Source organism: Pinus tabuliformis, chromosome 3_2, assembly GCF_031772625.1.
Source record: "Pinus tabuliformis cultivar Carrire ecotype Pingquan chromosome 3_2, CPIR1, whole genome shotgun sequence".
Classification (NCBI taxonomy): domain Eukaryota; kingdom Viridiplantae; phylum Streptophyta; class Pinopsida; order Pinales; family Pinaceae; genus Pinus; species Pinus tabuliformis.
In genome coordinates this window covers 909,413,851-909,441,424 of record NC_142302.1, presented here as the reverse complement: position 1 = coordinate 909,441,424, position 27,574 = coordinate 909,413,851, and the positions used below count along the sequence as shown (strand labels likewise).

The window sequence follows — 27,574 nt, the reverse complement described above, 5'->3', positions numbered from 1 at the left end:
AAATTTTTGAATTTGAGGAAATTTGGTTCTTTATGAGCCATTTTGGTGCTCTCGGATTTGTGCCAAAAAGTTATTTTATTAAAAATATTGTGCTTTAGTGCAAATTTTCAAGTTACAAGCCATGCACTGAATCCAGCAATAGAAAACATCAACCACTGAAGGTAGCGGCAACATAATGCACAGTGAGAGCAACCCATAGTGGCATCAACATTTTGCTCAATGCGTTGAATAAACATAAGGCTATTGATGTTGAAGGTGGTGTTGGGTCTTTGTTTTGTTTTATTTTTATTTATTTCTCTCATGTTGTCAATTGCCTAAATGATTATTTTCGAAGAGTATTTTTTACTTCTTTGTTTTAACAGGATTAAAATAGCATAAATGAGAGTTTAATTAACGTTTGTATGTTGCAGGATTAAAACTGGTTTGATTATACTTTGGGACATGCCTGCACCATTTCATTTATGTGCCCGCACCATATCATTTACTTGCTTGCACCATGCAATAGATTCCTGCACCAGTGCAGGCATGTTCGAGTGCAGGCATGTTTTTATGGTTGCCTGCGCTCTAGAGGATTCTTGGACTACACTAACGTTCTCAGTTCCTATTTCAATGTTACACCAATTTTTAGCTGGGTTTCATTTGAGTGATAGAAAATGTTAATTTTCTTTACAACTGAAATGGTTATGTTATGCTGCTCCAATATGTTCAATTGAGTTGACGGAACTAGAACAAGTTAAAAGCATGTTTGCCTCCAAATGGAAGGGAGTTAATTGTTGCAGCGTTGAAGACTTCTGGCCATCGACGAGCTATGCAAGTGGAAGAAGTTAACAGACATCCAAATGCTGGATGGAAGGTTGTGTACTTCTGTTCGAACCATCCTAGATCAGGGGCACTATGGTTCTTGTTGGGCATTTGGTGCAGTGGAAGCACTTTCTAATAGGTTTTGCATTTACTATAAAATGAACGTTACTCTCTCCGAAAATGACCCAGTGGCATTCCGGTGTTGGGAAGGTTATGATGGTATCCATTATCCGCATCACAATACTTCATCAATGCTGGTGTTGTAACTACCGAGTGTGACCCTCATTATGATGAATCTGGTTGCCAACATCCAGGCTGTGAGCCTTTATATCCAACTCTCCAGAGTGTGAAGCAATGCAACGATGAAAACCAAGACTGGGGAAATTCCAAACGCTTCAGTGCAATTGCTTACAGAATTAACTCCAAACCATATGACATCATGGTGAAGGTCTCTATAAATGACACGGTGGAATACTTTGGAGAACAGCTCCACGACTTTGCATTTACAGTCAATGGTTGGGTATGGTCTTATGGATCCCGTTGTGTGAAGCCACCAGTCGAGTTGGAAATTGTGTAGGTAGAAGAATGGTTTTAAACATCGTTGACTGCCCTAAATAATTATTCTTCTATAGCTACGCAAAGTTGTGATGATGTAGCATTGTGCCCATCTGATGTGCAGTCAACATTGTTATTTTTGAAATAGAAATTCTCCAGGAAATCCCAATTTGCCAAGGAAATTAATCTTATTTGAACAGATGAGATGGGGGCGATGGGCTCTGGTGATTCCAGCGTTCTAGGGTTTCGGTGAACGCCTGCAATGGCAGACTGCTCTGATCCTTTGCGCACCTGATTACATTATCAGCAAAATAACCTCCAGTCTTTGATCGCGCAGTCGCGGTCTCCATGATACCCCCCCAGGGGGAGGGCTCGAAGCCTCCCCCATTCAAAGATGCAGAGTGGCAGCAACTCGGAGAAAACGACAAAAATGAAAGGAATCGAGAGGACGGCACGGATCTGCATCCTCTGGAGAGGAACTTGGACTCTGAGCATCCCAAAGTAACCTCTGCTACCTGTAAGCCAGTTGCTACTGAGCGACCAAGGGTAGATCTCCCGAGTCATCAAATCAACGCCAAGATACAATATATGAGAGATCATGCCTTAATAGGCAAATTTATAGGACTCTGGCCAACGGAAAAAGCACTGCGTGGGTGGATAGCAGCAAAATGGCATCCCAAAGGACATATCACTCTGCAACTGGGACCTAAAGGATTCTTCACTGCCATTTTTAACTGTCTTGAGGATCGAAACAGGGTTCTAGATGGAGGGCCGTATTTCTTCAATGCGGCTGGACTGTACCTCAGAGGCTGGGTAGAACGCTTCAACCCTGACAAAGAGGACCTTAGCTGGGCTCCAGTTTGGATAAGACTGTATTCTCTACCTGTGGAATACTGGGAAGAATCCTCCTTACAAGCTATAGGAAATGCTCTGGGCGAGTTTGTTAAAGTGGCAGAGGAATCAAAACTTCAAAGATACACCTCTTTTGCAAGAATCTGTGTATACATGCACCTCGATAAGCCTCTTCCGGATAAGGTGAGTATTAATCATGAGGATGTTGAATGGATTCAGTTGATTGACTATGAGCATGTGCCGTTCAGGTGTAGAAGATGTCATGCCTTGGGACATTTATACAGGGACTGTCCTCTTACTCAAAAACCTTCAAACCCCTTAGTTCCAGAAAAGCCTGAGTCCAATAGCTTTACTAAGGTAGCTAGTCGTAGAAAAGGCCACAAGAAACCCGTGTCTAATCCTAAACGGCCTCAGGCAAGCACCTCACAGCCCTCGACCTCCAACAGTTTTGAGGCTTTAGCAAGCCACTCGGATCCCAGCCTGGTAAATCCTGTGTCCTCTAAGAAGGATACCTCGACTGATAAATTCTCTGCTCCTTCCAAAGCCAAATCTCCTCATGAAATTACTCTGCCCTCAAATCTGGTGTTACCTGATAAGCCGGATATCCCCGCATGGAACAGTCAAATAATGGAGGTGGACAATACTAACTATGAATCCACAACACTTTCAGAATTCTCTAAAGATTTGGAGGAACCTCAGCAAATGGAAGAGGAACAAGAGAATATAGACATCGGGGAATTGGATCTTCTAGAACTAGAGATGGCATGCAAAACAAATAGTTACGACAAGATTCCAGCCAGACAATTAGAAAACTTGGAAGTGATCCTCTCAAAGGCACAAAGACACAAATCCCTTGGCGTCCAAACAGGAGGTGTATGGGATGGGAAACTCACATCCAAAGATAACAAAAAGCGAGGGCGGAAAACAGACCTCCAGCGCACTATCCGAATAGGAGAAATGTTAATAGAGTCAGGCGGATACTCTAAGCTGACAAAGTACTATGATACCCTCCCCAACACTTCCCAATGAAGTTGTTATCTTGGAATATTAGAGGCCTTAATGGCCCAGGAAAAGGAAGACTTCTCAAAAACTTGATTATGCAGGAGAAACCTCAAATAATCTTCTTGCAAGAGACTAAATGTAACTCGTCAGCACTGGAAAGGATTGCAATAAAAGCATGGTCGGGCTGTCTCTCTGTAGCAGTTGATGCTGATGGAGCGTCTGGTGGCTTAGCAATTATATGGGACCCCTGTTCCATCAGCCTTAACAACTTTCATGCCACAAGGAATTTCATTCAGGCATTCTTCCACATTACAGGAACCAATACACATGGACTTCTAACAAATGTTTATTTTCCTCAGGAGGCCGCGCACAAAATTGAAATCCTGAACACCCTCTCAGAAATCAACCTGAACAGGATGTACCCTATTTGGATAGCTGGGGGCGATTTCAATATGATTACAAATCTGGAGGAGAAAAGGGGGGCAGAATCATCAGCATTAAGGAAGGGATCAATCTAAAAGATTTCATTCAAAACAATTGGTTGATCGACCTTCCCTTCAATAACGGACTCTTTACCTGGAATAACAAAAGAACTGGGACGCATCAGATAGCCTCGCGCCTAGACAGATTCCTCTTATCAGATAATGCCATACATATAGGAGGCGACTTTGTTGCTTCTATTCTGCCCATAGCTGGATCAGACCACTGGCCAATCGCCCTTAATTGGTCCCGTCCAGGCAATGAAAAGCGCAAACCATTTCGTTTTGAGGCCTTCTGGTTGTCTAATCAGGATTTCCACAACCTGGTTAAAACAGAATGGAACAATTTCCCCTCTTCTACAGGCACGAAAATGCTTCAATTTCAGCAAAAACTCAAGCATCTCAAAAGCAAAATAAAACATTGGAATCATAACTCCTTTGGTAATATATTCAAGGCTCAGAACGATCTGGAAAAGAGTATGAAACAGCTGCAACAAAAAATCATACTCGAAGGTCGATCAGAGGACTTAGCTGAACAAGAAAAACTGTTGGAATCACAAATATCTGAGAGAGCAAGACAGGAAGAAACGCTATGGAGGCAGAAATCTAGAATCAGATGGCTCAAAGATGGCGAGAAAAACACCAAATTTTTTCATAGAACCACAATCCAGCACAGAATGAACAACAACATCTCCCATCTCCAGAATGCGCAGGGTAGAAGAGTGGAGTCTCATGAAGAAATTGAGAGTGAGCTTCTAAACTATTTTAAGCAAGTGCACAAGGAGCCCAACACAGACAGACTTCAGGACATAAGGAAAATTACAAGGCACATACCAAAACTTATTTCCGAGGAGCATAACCAACTCCTTCTCAGGCCTGTTGACCTACTGGAAGTAGAAGCTGCTGCACACCAGTTGAAGGATGGGAAAGCGCCTGGTCCAGATGGCTTTACCTCAAATTTCTTCCATTCTTTCTGGGACCTAATCAAAATGGAAGTTTGGGAAGTTGTTGAGGAATCAAGAGCCATGCGATGGATGCTTCCAGGAATGAATGCCACATTCATAGCCCTTATTCCTAAGGAAGCACATCATAGCACCCCAGACAAGTTCAGACCTATTGCCCTTTGCAACATCATTTACAAAATTGTCTCCAAAGTCATAGCTTCTAGACTCAAATTGCTGCTCCCTCTAATCATCTCTCCGGAGCAATCTGGGTACATCGAAGGCAGGCAAATCACGGACGGAATCATCTTGACTCATGAAATTATACATTCCTTGAAACATCTCAAAAAATCAGGTATGTTGCTGAAAATTGATCTTTCAAAAGCTTTTGATAGTCTAAGCTGGCAGTACATCAAAGAAGTCCTTCTAGCTTTTGGCTTTGCTCCTCCCTGGGTCAGGTGGATCATGAGCCTTATCTCTTCATCGTTCTTCTCGATTCTGATTAATGGCATTCCCTCTTCCCCCTTTCATCCCTCTCGAGGCATTCGACAGGGAGACCCTCTGTCTCCTTTTCTTTTTGTTATTATGGCAGAAGGTCTAGGCCGGTATATTAAATATGCTCAACACTCTCACCTCCTTAAAGGTCTGTCAATCCATAGCTCTTCCACCTTTACCCACCAGCAATTTGTGGATGACAATATGCTGTATGGTCATCCTTCAGTCCAAGAAGCTCGTCAATTCAAAATGATCCTTTCGGATTTCTCGAATGCCTCTGGAGCTTCTATTAACAAAGTCAAATCTCAATTATTCTTCTTTCACACTCCTCCAGTGACCCAAGCAGCCATTGCTCGCATTCTTGGTTTTTCTATTTCTGGTTTGCCTTCAACCTACCTAGGTGCTCCCTTAATAGCCTCGGCCTTGAAGCACTCCGCTTGGAAGATCCTTCTAGAAAAGATGGAAGCTCGCCTTACATCTTGGACTCACCGAACCCTCAATATGGCAAGCAGATTAATTCTTATTAAAGCTGTTCTTCAATCCTTGCCGCTTTATCTCTTCTCTATCCTAGCGGCCCCCAAATGGGTTCTTCAAGCTATCAAGATCATGCAACGATCCTTCTTATGGGGCAGCTCTGGGCTTGGCCGAAAATGGGCCCTTGTTAAGTGGGACACCGTTTGCCTTCCTAAGAGTGCTGGGGGAACTGGCCTCAGGGATCCTTATCATAGCAACATGGTTATGGGGGCTCGAATTTGGTGGAGATGGCTGACTGCATCTTTCACCCCATGGGCTTCTTTATGGAAGGCAAAATATGCTAATAACTGTCCAACAGAAGAGCTTGTCAGAATATCAGAAAATAGTACAGGATCCCTCATATGGAACTCAGCCAAGCAGCACAGAAATTTAATCCAGCAGCATAGTTTCTGGGAAGTCAAGGACGGCAACACAACAAGATTTTGGGAAGACTCCTGGCAGCAGCAACCCAAGATCAAGGATCTGTTCACTCACATGCAGATTCCGGAGCAGGATATTCAGGCCCATGAAAAAATTAACTCGTTCTGGCTTCCTTCTTCTTCACAAGGTTACAGGAAATGGATCCAGGCGAATCAAATTTTAAGGAATGGATCTGAACAGGCCCAACAATCTCTAACCGCAGAGTTAATGAAAAGGAAAATTCTATGCTCGACTGATAAGGACATCCTTAGATGGGGTTATGAAGAAAAAGGCTCTTTCACCACCAAGGAAGCTTACAATTTAATAATGAAGGAGAACATGGTCAAAAACCCAATATGGAGCAAAGTCTGGGACTCTAACAACTGGCCAAAAATATCCACTTTTCTATGGCTCTTGAGTCATAACAGGATCCTAACATGGGACAATCTCAGGAAAAGGAAATATCATGGACCCTCCATGTGCCCAATCTGCAGACAAGATGAGGAAACCACAACGCACCTTATGCTCTCCTGTCCTAATGCGCGCAAGCTTTGGGAAAAAGTCAGCTTTCGTTGTCAGAAGGAGGGCCGCAAACAGGGGGAAATTACAGCCACTATCAGCAATTGGGACAGGAATCCTTATCAAAGTACAATCCTGAATTCTCTCTGGAAACTGATTCCGGGCTTTCTAGTGTGGACTATTTGGAAGGAGAGGAATAGGAGGATCTTTAATGATCAAGCTACGCCTCTGGAACAGCTGTGGAACACTATATGCCATAACATCAAGGAAACACTTCTTCTCCACAACTGGTCTCAGGAAGACTTTCCCTCGTCCCCCCAAGAACAAAGTATTTGGAATAATTGGAACCTTCAGTGGAATCAAGAACCCAGGGCCAGAGAATCATCTCAACCTTCCAAATGCCCTCCCGGAAACTGGACACCCCCTCCCATGCATATGTTTCAGCTCAACTTCGATGGCGCCTCGAAAGGCAACCCAGGGGATGCGGGGTTCGGAGGAATCTTCAGAGATTGCAGAGGCCTTCCGCTTCATACTTTCTTTGGTACAAGAGGATGGGACTCCAATAATTCGGCGGAGCTGGAAGGTCTTTGGCAAGGACTTATTCTTGCTCACACTAATGGATTCTTTCCGCTTATCATAGAGGGTGACTCACAACTCATCATACATATGATTTCCAAAATCATGCAAGGCGCCCCATCAGAAAAAGTTAGCAGTAGTTGGAGATTGGCAAAAAGGCTCGAGCTTATTGAGGATTGGCTCTCATCTCATAGAGCAGTAACCTTCAAGCACATCCGAAGGAATGGAAATAAAGTAGCGGACCTATTGGCAAACATTGGGGTTAACTGTGAACTGGAACTTTGCTCAGGTCCATTATCTAGCTCAGTCCCAGAAGCCCAACTAATGGAGTTCAATAATTTGGTGAAGAATGATCTTAAGCAGGGAGGAGAAAACCACCCAGATGCGGGTGATTCACGAAGTTATTAATGAGGAACTTAATGCGAGACGGCGCTCGGCTCTACCACCTGCCAGCCAGCGCATCCTCCCACAACTTAAGATGAAGCAATTCAAGGGCAATCAGATACGAAGGCAGATTCGACGGAAGATGGATTTTACTGTTCACATTCACCAAGATGAAGTTCGTAAGGTTTTATTCAAGGCAATTTTGGATTTCAATCTCACTGTTTGTGCTCTGGTTCATCTCTGTTGCAGACCTCCTGCTGATCTCCCCTGCAGATCTTCGATTTCCGGAATTCTGCTCAGACGCTGGGCGATTCTTCATACTTTTGTTGGGGGGCCCTCCTTCCACATTGAGTCTTGTTCCTTAAGCCTCTTTCAGATTCCTGATGCGCTCTTTGTTTCCCGGCATTCTCCTTTCAGTCTAGACGATTCTGTGCGCTCTCCTGGCGGCCTCACCATGGTTCGACAAAGAATGATAAGCCGTCGTGTTATGTTTCAATGGCATTTGCTCCGAGCTCCAGTGGCATCAATCCCTTGCTGGTTCCTCCAGGTGGCAGTTGCTTGGGAGACATGGAGCGGGATGGTGTCAATTGGTTCGATTATGAGTGCCCCATCATCGAGGAACAGATGGACCAGTAATGCTACGTGGTCGCTCACCTCTCTGCTATGTCTCTTCCTGGAGGTCATGGGTTAGGTTCAGCCCCTCTTAGTTTTTGTTATTCAGTCTCTGTTTTGGTGGTCATGCAAGCTGGTCCTGTTTTTTTGTAACCCGGAAGTCTATGACTTTTTTGATAGGCTGGGTTTGTTTGAAACCTCAAAAAGATTATCCTCTTCTCAGCTCCATATATTATCAGTATATGCCAAGCTTAGTTGGCAGGTTTCTGTCATATTGTAAGTGTCTTTTTCCCAAAGTTTGGGTTAGCTCAGGCTCAGTGTCTCAGGTTCAACACTCTTATGCTGCGGGCTGAGGCCTTTGCCTCTTTGTAACTATATTTTCCTCTTTTCTTAATAGAATTAGTCTTTACTTAGAAAAAAAAAAAATCTTATTTGAACAGGGAATTTGAGGAAGCAATTGAATCGCACCTTCTAGCGACAACTACTCCATGAAAAGAGGAACGATTCACCAGAATCGTCCCCTCTTTCAATATTTAGTTGCAAAACTAATTCTTATTCCGACAAATTGTTAAAACTAATAATATTTTAATTGGCCCATTTTGTAATTCAATGTTGTATAAGAGATTACTGGGAGCAAGAACAATTAGTCAATTAATTAGATAGACAAGGATTAGGAAATCGATCGAGTCACCTGCTCGAGCTGAGCATTGTCTGCTTGATGTAAAAATTGTTTTTCATGAATTAATTGAAGCATTTTTCATCTATGTTATGTCTATTTATTTATTGCATCTAATGATTTTGACTATTGTGTGAACCAGGCTAATCGAGGGTGTGAGATGGCTGGGTTGGCCGCCAGACCAGCTCGCCACCGCTCTTCATTTCTTAAATTAATTATCATTTAAATTGTCATTCACTGTGTGAAGTTTATTTAATAATTTATAGTCTCTTTCCTTCTCCAGATTTATGTTATTTAATTTTCTGCAACATTTTCCTTTCGGCTCTAAACTTCATTGATTTTCCGCATTAAGAAATTGTTCCTGTACTTGAGATTTGTGCTTGCACTTGGGATATTTATTCATATCAAATCGTGTCCCTCCAATTGTTCTTATTTACAAGATCGGCTTATGCGTTGATGCGCTGTAATTGATTTATATTCCAGAAAATGAAAACGATGTGAGTGATTGTGGTTTTGAGGTACTGACATATTCATTCAATCTATGTTTACAAAAACTATATATTACTTGTATGCCGTGGAGCTGATATTAATGAAAGCAAATTGCGTCATGTTGAAAACAATAATATTTACTTTCCATTAAACTTCTAGACAATTCTCCATGATTTATTTTTAGGAACAAGGATGGCGAGATTCATATTAATTTAATTTCGTTCATAAGTTATTTACGCAGTGGATTTACTTGCCCATTCTTTCAAGTTAATTTTACACACAATTATTACAAGTAGAATTAGTATAGGCATAATGATTTTGAATTACTTTTGAATTCCTTCTAGCATTTATAGTCTCTCGATATTATGTCAACACAGTTTGGTTTCTAGTTATGATTTTCTTTTTGTTTGCTCATACTTAGAATTTCCTTTCGCAATTTTTGCCTTTTATTTGCCACATGATTTAATTGTTTGGATTGATGTTTCTCAAATGCACTTTTACTGTAGGATTTTATTTATTGATGAGATTAATATGCATGATATACTAGCATTTGTTTGGTAGGTTTTCAAAGACTTTCTTTGACATTTCCTGCATCTCGAAGTGCACCCAACAGGTGGATTCTGAAAAGCCATCCATCTCATGATCAACAAAAATAACCCATCCCAACATCACCATCCTCATTTCCGGAAACTGCCAAGAAGTGCCCCCGGGGACAGGTAGTGGTTTCCACGAAACCAATGGTAGTTTTTAACGTACACAACATTAAGATTAGGGCCCACACATTATTTCCAAACTCCACAAAACTTGCAAAGCATTCATTCCATCTCCAACAACATATATAATGAAATTCTAGGCCCGCGCCTCCTTTTATTACCAATGTTCATCTATGTATACTTCATTTTTGGGTTGAAAACCCAAATCATCTTATGAGAATTTACAGATATAGAGGCGGGGTCACATCTATAAAAGGAGAAAATAAGTGTTATATATATATGTTATTTTATATATAATATTTAAATGTAAATTAAAAAGGGAGGAAAGGCAGTTTTTATAACTGAATCAATTTTGAAATTGGTCAAAACTATTTTGTAACTAATTAATAAGTGTTAGTATTGTTAGTTATGGGAAGAAGGGAGGATAAAAGAACAGGAAAAATTCAGGGTAAGGGTTTGGAGTCTAGTATCCATGATTGGAATTGTAATCATAAATTTTCTTGGAAATCAAAGAATACACAATAGTTTTGATTCCAACTTTGGGTAATTGCATAAATGTTTTTCTTCCTGTTTTTTCATTTTTTTCATTAATGTTTTTCCTCTGTCAGCATGAGTGTAATGAAGTTTCTAGCTTATTTTCATTAGCATATTTACTAATGTTGTGTCTTCAATAGAGAGTACCTGCAAATCTTACTTAAAAAAGCTTTAAAGGGCACTCCACCATGTTGGGAATTCACCCATGATCCTTCCATTTTCATTATTCTTTCTGCGAAAGGTATATTCAAATTCTTAATTGCTTGGATATAAAAAATTTCCTCTTTATTTCTCCTCAAACCACTCCTTCAATCCAAGGCTCTGCAACCCTCAGAGTTTTCTGGCCATTCTGTTTTGGAAAACTAAGATTTTAGAGCTAGAAGTTTTGGTTGCAAACCTCCATGTCTTATCCCTTCATCCACTTATTTTAAAAACATTCCATCAATATTGAGATGACCCAAGCACTGGTTCCCCATACCCAAGAACTTTCTCTAGGGAAACAACAACAAAATGGTGTCATTGTCGGGGAACGAATTAGAATTTTTTTCCCTAGGTTTCATTAAGATTTGGAGCTGATTCTTGAAGGCGACAAGATTCAACACTTCGCTATATATTTTCACTCGTGGTCTTCACTTTGGGGTTTTAGTTTTTTCATTAAGATTTGGAGCTGATTCTTGAAGGCGACAAGATTCAACACTTCGCTATATATTTTCACTCGTGGTCTTCACTTTGGGGTTTTAGTTTTTTGGGTTTTAGATATGGAAATCGTTGCATTCTGTTATGACAAGTTTATTCTGTGAAAAGAAAAATTAATTGAGTTGCAGACAAATGTCAGAGGTCCTATGTTGTATACTTTTTTGGTGCTCCTATTTATGATACTTATCTTTCATATGAGGGTTTTGATTGCTTAACGGATTCTGCACGCTATCATACCTACAGTTTAGAAGAGGAACACTGTTGCAAATTTCCAAGAAGATTTGCTTGCTGGAAAATGGAAAGAAAATGTCCTGCAACAACCTTTTCAAGAAGAGCCTAAGGTTGAAGATCCAAGTAGTGTTTGTGGTTGCCATGTCAAGAAAACACATGTCAGGAGGTTATTCAAAAAAAGGAGGTAGCTGCAAGTTTCTCTCATACATTCTATGATCCCGTAGCTGACTATATGGAAACATTCTTATCTTTTCTGAGGTATGTATCAAGTTCATTGTCTGAAATTTTTATATGGTGCATGCTAGTTTTAATTTCTGAATTCCAAAAGCATATTGGCATAAGGTCTAGTACTCAGATGTTGGGTTGGTACCATTGGAAGGCTAACTTCACTTGAAGGAATTCAACCATGTATATAACCATGTATATAAGTAAGACTTGTACATAAATAAGCTCAGAAAATGAGAATTTAGTTTACAATTCTCAGAAGTTTTATTTTAGTTGACAGGAAAAAAAATAAATTTGAAAGACATAAGTTTGAGGGAGATTGGAATTTTCAGGGATTTCAGATTGAGATCTGTTTCAGTTTTATGAATCCATGCCCATCCAATTCAACTAGTCTACTCTTCTCAGCACTTTACAAGCAAAACATTGTCTCCAATTAGAGCCAATATATTGCAGCTAAATATTGCCGAGGATGATAACAATTCCCATTAGAGTTCATGTTATATATGAACATGTTGTATGCCTTTTTGTTTATTAAAATTTTTTAATTTGAGGAATTTGGTTCTTTATGAGCCATTTGGGTACTCTCGGCTTTGTGCCAGAAAGTTATTTTATTAAAAATATCGGGCTTTAGCGCAGATTTTCAAGTTACAAGCCATACAACGAATTCACCAATCAACAACATCAACCCCCAAAGTAGCGCCAATACAATGCACCGTGAAAGAAGTCCACAGAGCCATCAATGTTTTGCTCAATGGATCAAACTGGTGTAAGGCTGTTAATGCCTATAAACATAACACTTTTTTTTTCCCAGGAAATGTGGGATATTCATCATTGCGTACACACTATATATATATATATATATATATAATGAAACCGAAAAAAAATTCCCCCATTAACATATTAGTGCCCAAATTGGCCCCGGAAGGTGGGTTATGCAAAACCATCTATCTAATGTTCAACGGCTATAACCCATCCTGACATCACCATCCTTATTTTCGGAAACCGCCAAGAAGTGTCCCTGGGGGCAGGAATTGGTTTCCATAAAACCAATAGTAGTTTTTACCGTACACAACATTAATACCGAGACCCACACACGATTTCCAGTTGCCAGAAAACCTACAAAGCGTTCATTTCATCTCCGACAACATGTATAATGAAATTTTGGGTCCGCGCCTCTTTTTATTTCCAAGGTTCATCTATTTATACTTCATTTTTGGGTCGAAAACCCAAATTATGTTATGAGCAGTTATAGATATAGAGGTGGGGTCACTTTTGTAAAAGGATAAAATAAGTATTATATATATATGTTAGTTTATATGTAATATTTAATTGTAAATTTAAAAAGAGGAAATGTAGTTTTTATAACTGAATCATTTTCGAAACTGATCAAAACTATTTTGTTAATTAATATGGTTAATTTTAAGCATAGGGGAGGATAAAAGAGTACAAAAAAGATAGGGTAAAGTTTTAGAGTATAGTATCATGATTGGAATTGTACTTATAAATTCTCTTTAAAATCAAAGAAACCATAACATTTTTTATTTTAGTTTTGGATAACTGGAGAAATGTTTTCATTTTTTTTATTAATGTTTTTCCTCTATCAATATAAGTGTAATGAAGTTGTTGAATTCTTTTCATTAGCACATTTTCTAGATGCTGGGAATTCGCCCATGGTTTTTTCCCTTTCATTATTCTTTCTGCAAAAGTTATATTCATATTCTTAATTGCCTAGATATAAATCGAAGACCTTGCAACCCTCAAATTTTTCTAGTCATTCTATTTTGGAAAACTAGGATTTTAGAACTAGAATTTTTGGTTGCAAGCCTCCTTGCCCCGTCCCTCCGACCAATGATTTTAAAAACTTTCCATCTACCAATGATTTTAAAAACTTTCCATCAATCTTGAGATGTCCTGGGCACTGGTTCCCCCACAGCCAGGAACTGTCTCCGGGGAAACAAGAGGGAGATTCTTAAAAAGTCAAGCTAGTGATTACCAAATTGAAGGGCCAAATTTATTTCATGACAGAAAACAAAATCTATATCTATAAATTTATACAAATTTAATCAACTATAAGATAAATTGTGACTAAAAAACCATACAATACATAAATACACACTCCATGATACAATAAGGAACATATTCAACTAATTTTTAAGTATGTTAATATTTGAAAGCCTACTATACAAAATCAAATTAGTTGGAAAACAATTTCTTCATTAGAAGCACCATATCATTTAACATTTTAAAATGTGTAACTAAAATTACCATAAAACAATAGTAAGAAGAACTTTCTTAAATGAATAACTTATCGCAACTATATAGAATTTCACAATTCCAAATAAAAAGTGGAAGAAATGTGGGATGAGAAGGACAATGAAATTGTTGATAAGGAAACAAAAAGAAATCAAGAGATAGAGGTTTTAGTGGATTTAGAGAACAAGGAAGATGCTTCAAGGTCTTATCAACAATGAATGTACATTGTTATCATTTGTGGTGAAGAGGGGCACCAATGATTTTAGCGTTTTTTAGGGAGCATGTAAATGGAAATTTTAGCACAACAATCAAGTAGGGCACAAGGAGGGCTAAGGGGATTTTAAAAACTATATGTTTATACAAGGAACCTTTTTTATGCATGTGCAAAGATGGATATCCAATGTCTTTTATGTTTTCAATTATTTTCTTTAATTCATGACAAAGTTTAAAATGAAGAACTCCTCTTTTTTTTAAACCATATTTTGCAATATATTTCACGATTACATGTTGAGAAACAACTAGATGAATTTAATCGACATTAGATTGCCACAATCTAAGAAGATTAACATTGTAAACATTTCTAGCATATCATCAATACATGCATGCTAATTTATTTCTTTTGCATTTATTATTTATGAATTTAATATTGATTAATCACATGAGTCTTCCATGGAGCATTATAGTTATATGAAATAATACACTCCTTTTTGTGCAAGCATGAATCTACACTACACGTCCTATCTCTTTAAAAAACCTTTTCTTTTTAAAAAAATCTCATAACCTTCATGTGAGAATTGAAAGAAGAAACTTGTGAGGTTTTCAAAGGTAGGGATCATCATTTAGGATTCAAAGAACCATTAAATGTTATATATGATGATGAATGTTACAAAAATTTAATGTTGTTATATATGTTTAACAAAGAATGTCTTCTCAGTTCATGCACATTGGAAGTAGGGATATTCTTGCTCCTTCTAGATCTTGACACATTTTCTCTCTTTTAACTCCTACTTGGGATATCAAACATTAATCAAACTAATGTTTATAGGTTTTGGAGCACCTATGTGACAACCATTTTTGCTAATCCCTCTTGTAAATAAATTGCCATGAATTGTAATTCATGTAAATAATATATGGAAATTATGTTCCAATGGTTTTCTTTGGTTAAATCACATCCTTAGTTTTTGTGGGTTATATTAAACCATTACAATTCAAAGGTGGTTCATAATTTGCATGAATTCAAGTGGTTTCAAAAAATTCCAATAAACCATGGTTTCAAGTAGTTTTCAATAATTTGCATGGTTTCAAGTGGTTTTCAATAATTTGCATGGTTTCAAATGGTTTTCAATAATTTGCATGGTTTCAAGTGGTTTTCAATAATTTGCATGGTTTCAAATGGTTTTCAATAATTTGCATGGTTTCAAGCGGTTTTCTTTAGTTGTTTTTACATGTCATTTTTTAACTACATGGTATTAATCTCAATGCTTATTTTATCTTGGTTTTATCATTCCATTCTTCACTTGTTTCTGGTTTTCAATCATATTTCCTAATGCATACAATATGTAGCAAGTAATATGAGAAGTGAGACAATTTGAATTACCTGTATTTGCATGAATTTCTTGAATTGCATGATCTTCTTGTTCTCTCAATGTATGACATATTTTCCTCATCCTTTCTCTAGCTTTCTCTCATATTTCCTCTGTGGATGGAAATTTATTTCCTTTTCTAAATCAAACTCTTCAATTTCCCATGTTTGTTGTGAATCCTTGTGTAATTTTCACACTCTGATATTTATCTATGAATGAATGTTCGTTGTTTTTCTTTGCAATCAAATTTAGACCCTATTTTTTTTGTTGACAACAGAGGCTTGATTGAGCTATAGGCTCGATCAAGCCCTTGATCCATATCATTTACCATTAATAACATTAATAAAATTTGGTAGGGGGTTGGCAGGTTAGGCTTTTAATGGCTCAATCGAGTTGTTGGTTAACCATGTATATGACTCAATCGAGGTTTACTTTAACGCTCGATCAAGCAATTTGAATTTTGTATTTAAGCACTTAATCGAGCTTGTGAGATCCTAAAAATTACAGTTTCAACACCCCTTCTGCATGTTTCTTTGCAACCCCATTTTGTACCCTAGCGAGACAGAATTTGTCCTTAAGTGGTGGAGTTGATCATGTTGGATTCATGAAAGAATCCTCTATCCAATGGCATATGAATTTGACACTTTCAAATTCATATGATATTTTTCATCTAATTTCTTTTAAACATAACGCTTGAAATTTTTTTGGACAGTTTCAAAGGGTCTGAATGTAAAAACAATGACATAAAAAAAACAAAATGAAAAAAATTCAAAAAAATACCACTATATTAGTTTATGATTCATCTTCAAAATAGTACTCTTGGTTTTTCAATTTATTTAAAGAGTTGAAAAAAATATTACGTGAACACACGTGTCTCCAAAAAGAAATTGAAATATTACTTCTTCAACTTTGAAAAAAAATAAAAAAAGTATAATTTTACATTAAAAAAAAATTAATATGAAAAAATTAGTTCTCTCTATGTAGATCAGGCTTATATATATATGCTATGTGAACACACACATACCTCTTAATTTTTGTGAAAATTTGCAAGGACATATATTGCATTTAATGAAAAATTGAAAGATTGTACGATGCTAATTGTTTTTGCAAAAAATATCATTAGAACAACAATATAATTCTCTGCATATTGTATTTTTACTTCGAATCAAAATTCATAATGCTTATATGAATTTTGGGGGTTGCAAATCGATAAAAGACGAAAAACTTGAAATTTCATCGCCACAATTGACCCAAAAGTGCAACCCACCTTCATGCATTCACCTTGGTCTATACTGGACTAGAAAATGCACATGTAGTGATATTATTGAGCTGATATATGGACAAACCAAGGAAGGAGAATTAGGTAATAATATAAAGGGTTTTCAGGTATTTGTGTGGCACCACTATCTATGGATTATCCTACAAGGGAAGAATAATATTGGATAGAGAGTTTGACATACATGGATTTGTGGCTACGGATTGGGCTAGAGATATAGATCACATAGGATCTACAAGTGGGTATGTGTTTAACCTATTTGGATGAGCAATCAATTAGATGAGCAACAAATAGTATGTAGTGTACTCCACTTCAAACAAGTGTTGTCCTCAACACTTGATTAATTGCTAGTGATTATGCAAGAAAATGTCTATTCTCATTCCAACTCTTCCATTCGTGGGTGATTTTGTTTGATAATGTACTCCAAAATTGTTGGGTTATTTACCTACTTAATCCTTATTTCAAGGATTTTTTCTACTTCTAGTATGATTTTCCCTTCTTCATTTATCTTTGGTACACTTCCTGGCTACAAATGAATAGCATGGTCATGATCTCGATTAGGTGGAATACCCTTAGGAATTAATCCAAATACCTTGGGATGATTGTTGAAAACTTTATGGAGATCCCCTGAGATAGAAGATAATTGATGTTTGAACATTTAGTGAACATAATGGTGCCATTAAACCTAGGTGCCCCTTTTTGAGTAATTTTTTCATACCATTAGAACTTATCACTTTAGAGGGTTTCCCTTTGCTACCTATAAGTTCATTTTCCTTTCCTTCAGAGGTAAATCTTATGAAGAGACCTTGAAAATTAAAGGTCATTGTTACCAACTATTGTATTCATTGGACCCCTAATACAACATCAACATCACCACCCATTTGTATTGTAATCATGGGATTGTCCAACAAATACTCCCCCATATTGAGCTTAATATTATGGCAATTCCCTAAAAAAATTATGGTATCTCTATATACAATAATTAATTGAAATTCTAGTGTTGCATAAACAAAGTAATTGAGAATTTTTTCCAATTTGTAATTGATGAAGTTATGGGTACTACATGCATGAACAAATATTGTTACCTTTTGTTTTTTGATTTATCCTTTTATATTTATGGTTTGTGGAGTATTGTTATCAAGCAAAGCATAATAAGAGATTGTTGGACTAGTCTCTTCTAGCTTTGGATCTAATGAAGTTTCCACGTCTTGATATTCTTTATCTTCACAGTGTATGTAGAATAATTTATTCTCACTGCATTTATGACCCATATTAAACTTGTTGTCACAGTTGAAACATAGTCCCTTTGGTCTTATTTCATCCATTTGTTGAGGAGTCAAGCTTCTTGGTTTATTAGAGGGAGCATGATTTTCTCTATAGTTATTACTGACCAATTAATAGTGCCCATATTTTTACATTCAACTTCTATTTCTAGACTTAAACCATGTTCTAGAGATTTAGGTTCAAAGAGACACACCTCATGTTGGATGATTTCCTTTACAGTTCCCATGAATAGCTCTAACAAATTATCCTTTGAAATAGTCTTTACTTTGAGACTCAACTTTTCAAACTGTTGAATGTGCTTTGTAACTGGACCTTTTAGTGTTGAAGATTTACTAATTGAATAAGAATATATTACTCTTAGTATTCCCATAATATGCTATCAACCCTTTGTAAAAATGGACCAAGATATAACACAATCCTTTTTTCCTTTCACAAAGTCATTGATACCATACATGTTGGTATTATTATAAAAACATGGATGCAATATTTCCCTTTTGTAAGGATGCCATTTGGTGCAGATCAAATTATTGCTCCATTTGAAATATCCATATTACAATATCATTACCATCAAATTTCCTCATATCGATTTTTGGAATATAGTAGTTCCTTGGTGCTGACTTGAAGCCCTGATTATGTGGATCTTGGATTGAAAATTTATGATTATGGTTTGGTGATTAAATATTTGTTCTCTCTAATTGTGATAGCATAATCACCATATGAGATTGATTCTTAACATCATGCTTCTTCTTATGTTCATGATTTCCTTGTATATCCACATCCCTATTAGGGATATCTTTTAATATAATGATTTGAAATTCTATTATCTCTTCCTTGATTGATATTTGAATTTATTCCTTATTTTCAATCATATTGTTTTCTATCTCTTTTATTTTTTTCTTGAGAACTTGATAAATCCACATTTTTTAAAACACTGCATCTATTTCATTAATTTTCTTCTTTAATTGAGATAAGTTAAAGTCTAGGTCTTCACTTTTTTCATGAGTCAAGTATGAGTCTTTGGTAGATTTAATTAGTGTAGTAGATTTATTTGGAGTTATGTTGGAAAATAATAATAGTACTCTTTATCACAACTTTCAGTCACCAAAAAAATGGGATCTTCTACTGAAAAGTTATGTCTCTTGTAAGTTGCATACCTTAATTTGAGATTTGATTTCTTCTAGATCATGAACTTTGGTTTGCAATATGATGATGTGTATTTTTTTCAATTCCACAAGTGTGAATAGAATTTGATATGCCCATTGAAATGTATGGTAACTTTCCCAAAACTCGTTGATTTTTGGCCTCTTCCCATGAGAAAAACTTATATACCATGCCATGCATAAAATTCTTCAAATGTGATTCTAAAATTTGTACCTTAGGTACTTCTAGATGTCTCCATAAATAATTGAATATTGCATACTCTGAAAAGTCCCAGAAAATTAGATATAGAAAAAATACCAAGCGGCCTATTTAAAATTTATTTTAGGATTGTTCACAAACCCTAACTTCCACAAGGTATACATCTAAAAATATGGGGAATAAAAAAATGAAAATTGACCCAGATGTTTCATGTCCAAGTTTGACTATATGAAAATTCCCAAAATAAAATTTATAGCGAAAATGACAAAATGATATGTTTGAAATTGATTTTAGGAGCATTTAGGAACCTAGAATTCCTTAGAGCATATGTATGAAATTATAGCAAACCAAGATTTGAAGTTTGAACTAGATTTCATCAATATTTTTCCATAATGTGATCCAAGTTTCACAGTCTAAAACCTCATACCAAAAAAGTTATAGTGAAAATTCCAAATTGACCTAATTTCAAGAGAATTTAGGAACCCTAACTTCCTTGTAATAGATGTCTAAAAATATAGTGAACCAAGATCTGAAATTTGAACTAGATATTGCCTAAGATTTCTCCTCAACATTCTCCAAGTTTCACCATCTTAAACCTTCTATAAAACAATTTATAGCGAAAATCCCATGATGACCTATTTGAAGTAGAAAAACCTTAGGATAATGAGCTCTAATATGAAATGTTATGAACCTTGTGACTTAAGAATGATAAGCAACCAACTGTTACAAACTTTTTCAAGGGAGAAGTCTCTGTTTACAATTAATATAATGTACAAGACAATATTTGATGATTCTAAGATTAGGTCTCTTTAGTTTATATATGGGAGGCAATGTATACAATTATAATAAAATGGAACCATGCGAGGTTCAAGCATAAATAACAATATAACAATAGAAATTTAATCACTTAATATCTAGGGATTAATAAAAGGTTTTATAGTTAGCATGGAGCTTATATAGGTTTTAATGGGAAGGTGCTATTAATAAATGTTGATACTTTGAAGAATGTTGTAGATTCATTAATAACATTTATGAGCATTGAGAAGTTCTCTTGGTGTAGAGAATTAATGAGTGTTACTATCCTAGATTGTTGATCATGTACTCCTATGACCCCTTGTATGAAAATAAAAAGTGAGAGACTATTGGATATGTGTAATTTCTTTCTATGACTAGGCCCACACAAGATTTGTTGCATTGGGTGTAGCAGGTGGGCCATAGGTGACGTCACAAATGAGTAGAGCCGTTGATTTTTTTGGGTAATTTTGCGTTTATTTTTGGTATTTTTTAGTACATGTTTTTTTATTTCAATGGTTTTATAGTGCATGGTGGTTCAACTAATGGTTTTGTAATTCTAGTTAAGGAACTATGATTGTATTCTAACCAATGGATTGTGGGTTTATGGTAGGCACATGATATACATATTGTATTGTAATATTGTAAATATTATGGTTTTCCTTGATAAAATCTTTGTGTTAAATGTGTGTGCGCCATTGCATCCTTTTTGTTTTTATTAAGAATATATTTGAAACATTTAAATTCACAATATTAAAACCTACACACACACACACACACAAAACTAACACATTGATCTTATATCTTCCATCACCCTTTTTACTTAATAACATTTAAAATTGTTTCGATATGGTTTCCTCTCCAAGATCATCTGATAATTCATTTATTTTTTGTGTTCAAAGACATATATGAGATTATCTTGGTTGATATTATTGTTTAGATTAACCCATAGGAATTTATGAGCCAAAATATTAGAACTACCAAGCCCTAACAATCATATCTTAGGGGAACCCCCCTTGAGCTAGAGGAGAGTTTGTCAGAAGAGAGAAGACGGTCAGTGATGTGATAGTGCCCTGCTTTAGGGTGCAATGGGTTTCTTACTTGAAGTTCTGGAATTTATCTCAAGGAATGCGAGATTTCCATGTTTTATTTTTTGGCATTACTATCGGCGATAAAGTTTAGTTCCCAAAAGATGACATTGGATGAAGTTTAGACTTGAAGATATTTTCGTCCAAGAAGCTCCATTGAAAGAATGAATTCCTTTTTCTTATATGTTTTGAATATTTGATGCTTGTGAGGTGAGACAAACACCACTTTGAAGGCATTTGATAGCTCACGCTAGTGACTCCAATGTGAAAAGGTAAAAAATTACATTTATCATAAATTCTAAATTTGAATGTATGAAACATCGCTCCTTGGGGTTATCATGTATTGTTTCTCATGTTGGATACTGAGAATATCTTGGTATACTCAAATAGGTCTCCTCCAAAATTTTATGAGGATCTTCCTAAGTTTGAAGGGGAGCCTTTTTCAGTTGTCCCACATGTCTTGGAATTTATGAAGAATGTGTCAAATTTTGAGGATAGATGTGAGGATGCCATAATGAGGTTTTTTATAATTTATAGGGGACCTAGGAATAGTGTTTGACTTGAGAAAACTCGCATCCCTTAGAGCATAACTTCTCTCAAATATTTCATTGGAATTTTTCTTAGGTATTGTGGCCCGAGACTATATAAATTTGAAGACAATTATCAAGCACATTTGACAACTTACAAAAGGAAGGCCTTCTAGGTTTTCTTGGAAATGATAACCTTAATGGTGAGGTTCTTCTTGGGAATTTTAAGGAGGATGGTGAAGTAGCCAAAAAATAATCCAATGATGATTATATTTACTAATAGTTTAACATAATGCATGATGATGATGCTATGAAAATCTATGTTATTCTAGAGCTTTGTGAAGATTTGAAGGAAGGAAATTCCAAGGCTAACACAAAAATGAAGAACAAGTTTGGGGGAACTATGAAAATTAATTCTTCATTATGCTCTAATGGAACCAACCTAGATCCGTCTTAACTATGGATCTATCAAGCACTGAGAGGGATCAAATCTCTCGAGGTGCAAACCTATTTTTTGAGTGCAAAACTTGAGAAAAGGTTTGCACCTCCAGAAATTTGATCTCTCTCAGAGCTTGATAGATCCAAAGTTAAGATGGATCTAGGATGGTTTAATTATTAATTTATTTCTAAGTCAAAATGTTTTAATTAATAATTTTTATCTTTACTTTTATGTAATTTGAGTAGGTCAAAATGTTTAGATAACATTACAACAACTATTCCATATTGGGATGGAGATTGTCTCTTGGCCCAAAAATGTAATAAAATTAAATTTATAAAAAAATTATAAAATATTTTGATTGTGAAATGAGAATGGATTTTGGGCATGTGGTATTGATGAGCCATGGTATGGTATGGTTAATAATATCCATGGTAATGTGGGGTGAGTATCTATGGTTAAAAGTCTTGTTAATTGTAAGTATTATTTTGATTGTGAAATAATGGATGGTTATTGGGCATGTGGTATTAATGAGCCATCATATTGGCCTGTGGTATGGTATGGTTAATAATATTCATGGTAAAGTTGTGGTGAATATCTATAGTTAAAAATCTTGTTATATTGTAAGTATTAAGTTTTTTTGTGCTTATTAATGAAATTTAAATATGGTTACAAAATTATTATTTTAATTTATATGGTGAAATGGATCTTAATTTATAGCTACTATTTATATCTTATATATTTTCATGTGATAGAGGTGTAAATATACCTCAAAAGTAATAAAAATATTTTTTCTTTTAAATTTAATAAAAAAATTGTTATAAAAATAAATTCAAATAAAATATTTTGAGTGTGAAATTAGAGATGATTTTTCGGCATGTTATATTGATGAGCCATTGATGTCCTATGGTATTGTAACAAAGCCTATTTACAAATTAATAATATCTATGGCAAAGTGGACGTGAATATCCACGGTTAAACATATTATTATATTGTAAGTTTATGTGCTTATTAATTAAATTTAAATATGGTTACATAATCATTATTCTAATTTATAAGGTAAAATGGATCCTAACTTACTGTTGCTACTTATATATTTGAATGTAATATGTATATTATGATTTTTTTTAATCTAAAAAATTATCAAAATTACAATGTAACAAATTTGAATTTTATTATTTTGATTACTTTTAACTTTTTACGGACACAACAATATCTCCTTTGGGCTCTATATTAATTTTAACAGACGTGTAAATGTTTACCAATTTACGTATTATAAATTGGACATATTAATATAAATTCAATATATTAAGCCCACATGTAAAAATGTGTACAAAGTTTCTTATATTACATCTAAACATTACCCTACCAATTTACGTATTATAAATTGGACATATTAATATAAATTCAATATATTAAGCCCACATGTAAAAATGTGTACAAAGTTTCTTATATTACATCTAAACATTACCCTATACTGGGTTGTAAAGTGCCTCTCAGTGCAATAATCATTAATTAAACTACCTTTCATAAATTTATAATATTTAAAAAATAAAATATAATTCTTTTCAAAATAAACAATGTGAAAATGAATTATTATTATTATTATTATTATTATCTAATTTTAAGGTCATGGCCAAGCTAGACACCCCCTTGTTTGTGGGACAAGGGACCCACCTCTGCACAAGGATTTGACTGCTAAGTCTACGAAGGCATACATACTCTACGCCCCTTTGGTTTTGAACATGTGACCTCTTAGGAGGAAACACATGCTCTTAACATTAGGCGCTTAGAGATTGAAAGAACATTGTAACTATATTTTATTATGAGATAATATAAATTGAAATGATAAATTTTTATGATAAGAATTGAAGGTTTTTCAAAATAATAAATATATTATTTATAAATTATGTTGGTTTTCCAATTTTTCATATAATTGAAAATTTATAGTATAAAATATATAAAATTATCTTTGAATTATTATTTAACATATTCAAAAAAATTATATATTCTCACATTTCTCTTGAGCGATTTGGATTCCTTCCAAATAGACAGATACAAAATGTGGTGGCGATTGCATAAGAATGCATCCACTCAATCAAAACCCGAAATATGGAGGCATGCCTCATGAAAATAGATTTGATCAAAGCATATGATATGATTGAATCAGACCTGTTGTGATTGGTTCTTCACAAGATAGGTATGGAGAGAAGGCATTTCGCATGGATTATGGCTTATGTGACCTCTGCAAACTTGGCCATTCTTATTAATAGAAAACCAACATCTTCTTTAAGATATCCTGAGGCCTGCGCCAAGGATGTGTGCTCTCTCCTCTTCTATTCATCTTGGTTATAGAGGGGCTAAGCAGGGGCATCAATGAAGTAATGAAAAATGGTCTAATCGAGGGTTGCAAGGTGTCCAAAAGCACAAGATCTGCCCACCTCATGTTGTTAGACGACCTTCTTTGTCTTGGACATGCCCAAATTTAGGAATGGCATGTTTTTCATCTCATTTTGTCTAATTTTGGGAAAGCCTTTGGGCTCTTCATGAATTGTGACAAATCTGAACTAATATCTAACAAGGTGGATGTGAGGACTACTGAGGCAATTTCTAGTCTTTTTGGTGTCAAATCTTGATCTCTCATGGAAGGTTTCAAGTATTTGGGTTTCAATATAAAACCAAATAGTTATAGGAACCACGATTGGAACTGGTTTATTGATAAGTTCAAGCACAAATTGGGTATATGGGAGCATAAATGGCTCTTCTTGGGAGGTCAACTTGTGATGGTAAAATTTGTCTTAACGGGCATCTCAATTTATTGGATGTACCTGTTCCACTTACCAAAGGTTGTCATCTACAGAATATATGCCCTTATTGTTAAATTCTTATGGAGTGGAGTTGGAAAGGGGAAAAAATATCATATGGCCAGCATAAAATCTCTCACAAGGGCTGTGGATGATGGGGGATGGGGCACTCATGATTCTCGGATTTTCAACCTCTACCTTCTCACAAAAAAATATTTGGAGGGACCTTATAGGTGGTGGTATATGGAATCAGAATATTAAAGACAATATATATTTACAACTCTAATATGGAAGATTGGGTCAGCTCAGGTGCTCCTAGAATAAAGAAAGCTTTCTTCATTTGGTGTAGTTTGATGAAGGCAAAAATATGGTTATGCGCTAATTTAAGGTGGGAAGTTGATAAGGGAGATAGGGTCGCCATTGGCCTTGATGCTATAAAAGGTATGACTAAGGGTCATCTCCTCTCAGTCAATACATTGCATTTTTTCTATGAATCAGGTAGATGCCATCTAACACATATTGCCCCTGACACTTTTTCGTCCCTTTCCTCTCTCCCTCATGGCCGAGTTCTTCGGACCTACACCTTCCATCTTGGTTGGAAGAAGAATGGGAATAATATAGATTCACTCTATGTCAATCCAAGGTTGTATCGACTAATAGACTAGATTGTCTTGTGTGGGGTGGCAAGGATATTAATGGAAACATCTTGGTTAAAGAGGTGTACTCTTACATCTCTCTGAAGCAGGGTTTAGTTTCCCATCCTCTGTGGTTGTCTAAGATGTGGTGGTTGTCTAAGATGTGGACTTGGTTGGTATACATGAACACAATTTTAACATGGGAGAACCTTTCCAAAAGAGGATTACAGGGTCCTAACATTTTCCTGATGTGTGGGAAGGCCAAGGAGGATGTGTTACACCTCTTTCTCATATGTCCTTTCATTGTTAAGATCTGGAAGGAGTTCTCCCTTTACTTTAATTTGTGTTCATTAGAGGTCAGAACCTCAATCAATGATTGTTTATCTTTCTTGTTCGAGTAGCAACAAGAGTGTTGTTCACTTCCCCTGTATATTCTCTGGGGAATTTGGAGGAATATAAATGCTTGTGTTTTCCAAGAGTCAATTCTTGATGTGAGTCTTACCTGCATTAGAATTCAGACCTTCTTTTCAGAAATAGGTCCTCGGCACCCTAAGCTAACCTCAAGAGCCTGTATTAGGCATGAGATTGGAATGTCTTCCGTTGTCACCTTTTTCAATGGAGATTCATAAGATGTTCAGTGTAGCTATAGAATTTTCATTGTCCTAGATCGGGGAATTTCCTATCATTTCTCTTGGTTCGGTGGGGTTGGTTCTAATTGTTGGCATTGTGGGGTGCTCTTCGTTGTGCTTCTTGGTTGGACATTGAGGAAGTTGACATTTATGGGGACTCCAGTTTGTCATCAATTGGGCCAAGGGTGCTTCTTTCTTTTGTCCTCCTCAACTTTACCATTAGATGTTGCTTATTCGCGATCTGAATATGTCCTTCAGAAGAATTTACTTCTCACATATTTTCTGTGAGAAGAATTTTGTGGCAGACCTCATGTCCAAGCAAGGATGCTCTTTGGCTCCGAGATATGTTCAATATAAGTTGTCGATTGATGATTCTATGAGCCATGTTGGGTTTTTCTCCCTCTGACTGGGGGAGTTTGATATTGTTTCTTTTTGGCATTTTCTTGTATGACTATAGTATGTAGTATGTTGAGTTGTCAACGTTCTTACAAGGGTCCTATGTTTTGTCTTGATCGGGTTGCTCTATTATTTTTTTTTTATTGTTGTATTTTAACTGTGATCATGGGGAAGCCTCTAGTCCCTAGTATATCTATGTAAATTGTGCTAATGTACTTCCTTTTTAAATAAAAATGCATCTATTTTTTCTTTGTGAAAAAAAAAAAAATCTAACAATATATTGGCTTAACAAAAATTATATTTAATTTTGGTAAAAAATATACCCACTTCTATAAATTTATTTTCAAATTCTATCTTTCTCTATTTTTGTTGAATTGTTTGACTCTCCATCACAATTGTCTTACCTTTCATCACAATTGTCTTGGGTCAATGGAGACTTTTGGGAGTGAATCCAATGAGTGCAAGATCCATAAATAATTGATATTGTATATTGTTATATATAGTGAGCTTTTCAATTTTCTTGTTTTGAACAACCATGCTTACTCCTACATCTACATTCTTAATTAATTGAGTTTCAAGTTGTGAAGGCATTATGTTATTAAGATAGGAAATTGCTACATATAAATTTTCAAATTGGCACACCCTTCATTGGACTTGATAAAGCTCTGCAATTTCATAAGGAATATAATCACTAAGGTAATGATAACCCTCCATACTTATGGTCAAAATATATTGAATTAATTGATATTGTATATTGTATATATATAGTGAGCTTCTCATGCCTTAAACAACCATCCTT

The 27,574-nt window shown here is 35.8% G+C and overlaps 1 protein-coding gene and 1 pseudogene across 1 annotated transcript; both read left to right on the top strand.

Annotated features, from left to right (window-relative positions):
* Window positions 1–839: 839 nt before the first annotated feature.
* LOC149183576 (cathepsin B-like protease 2 pseudogene) lies at window positions 840–1,378 on the top strand (annotated as a pseudogene).
* A 1,927-nt stretch (window positions 1,379–3,305) lies between these two features.
* Window positions 3,306–7,561, top strand: LOC149183575 (uncharacterized). The gene is made up of 2 exons (XM_089414992.1): window positions 3,306–3,506; window positions 3,626–7,561. Exons 1-2 carry the CDS (start codon window positions 3,306–3,308, stop codon window positions 7,559–7,561), a joined length of 4,137 nt encoding a protein of 1,378 aa, XP_089271118.1.
* The last annotated feature ends 20,013 nt before the right edge of the window (window positions 7,562–27,574 follow it).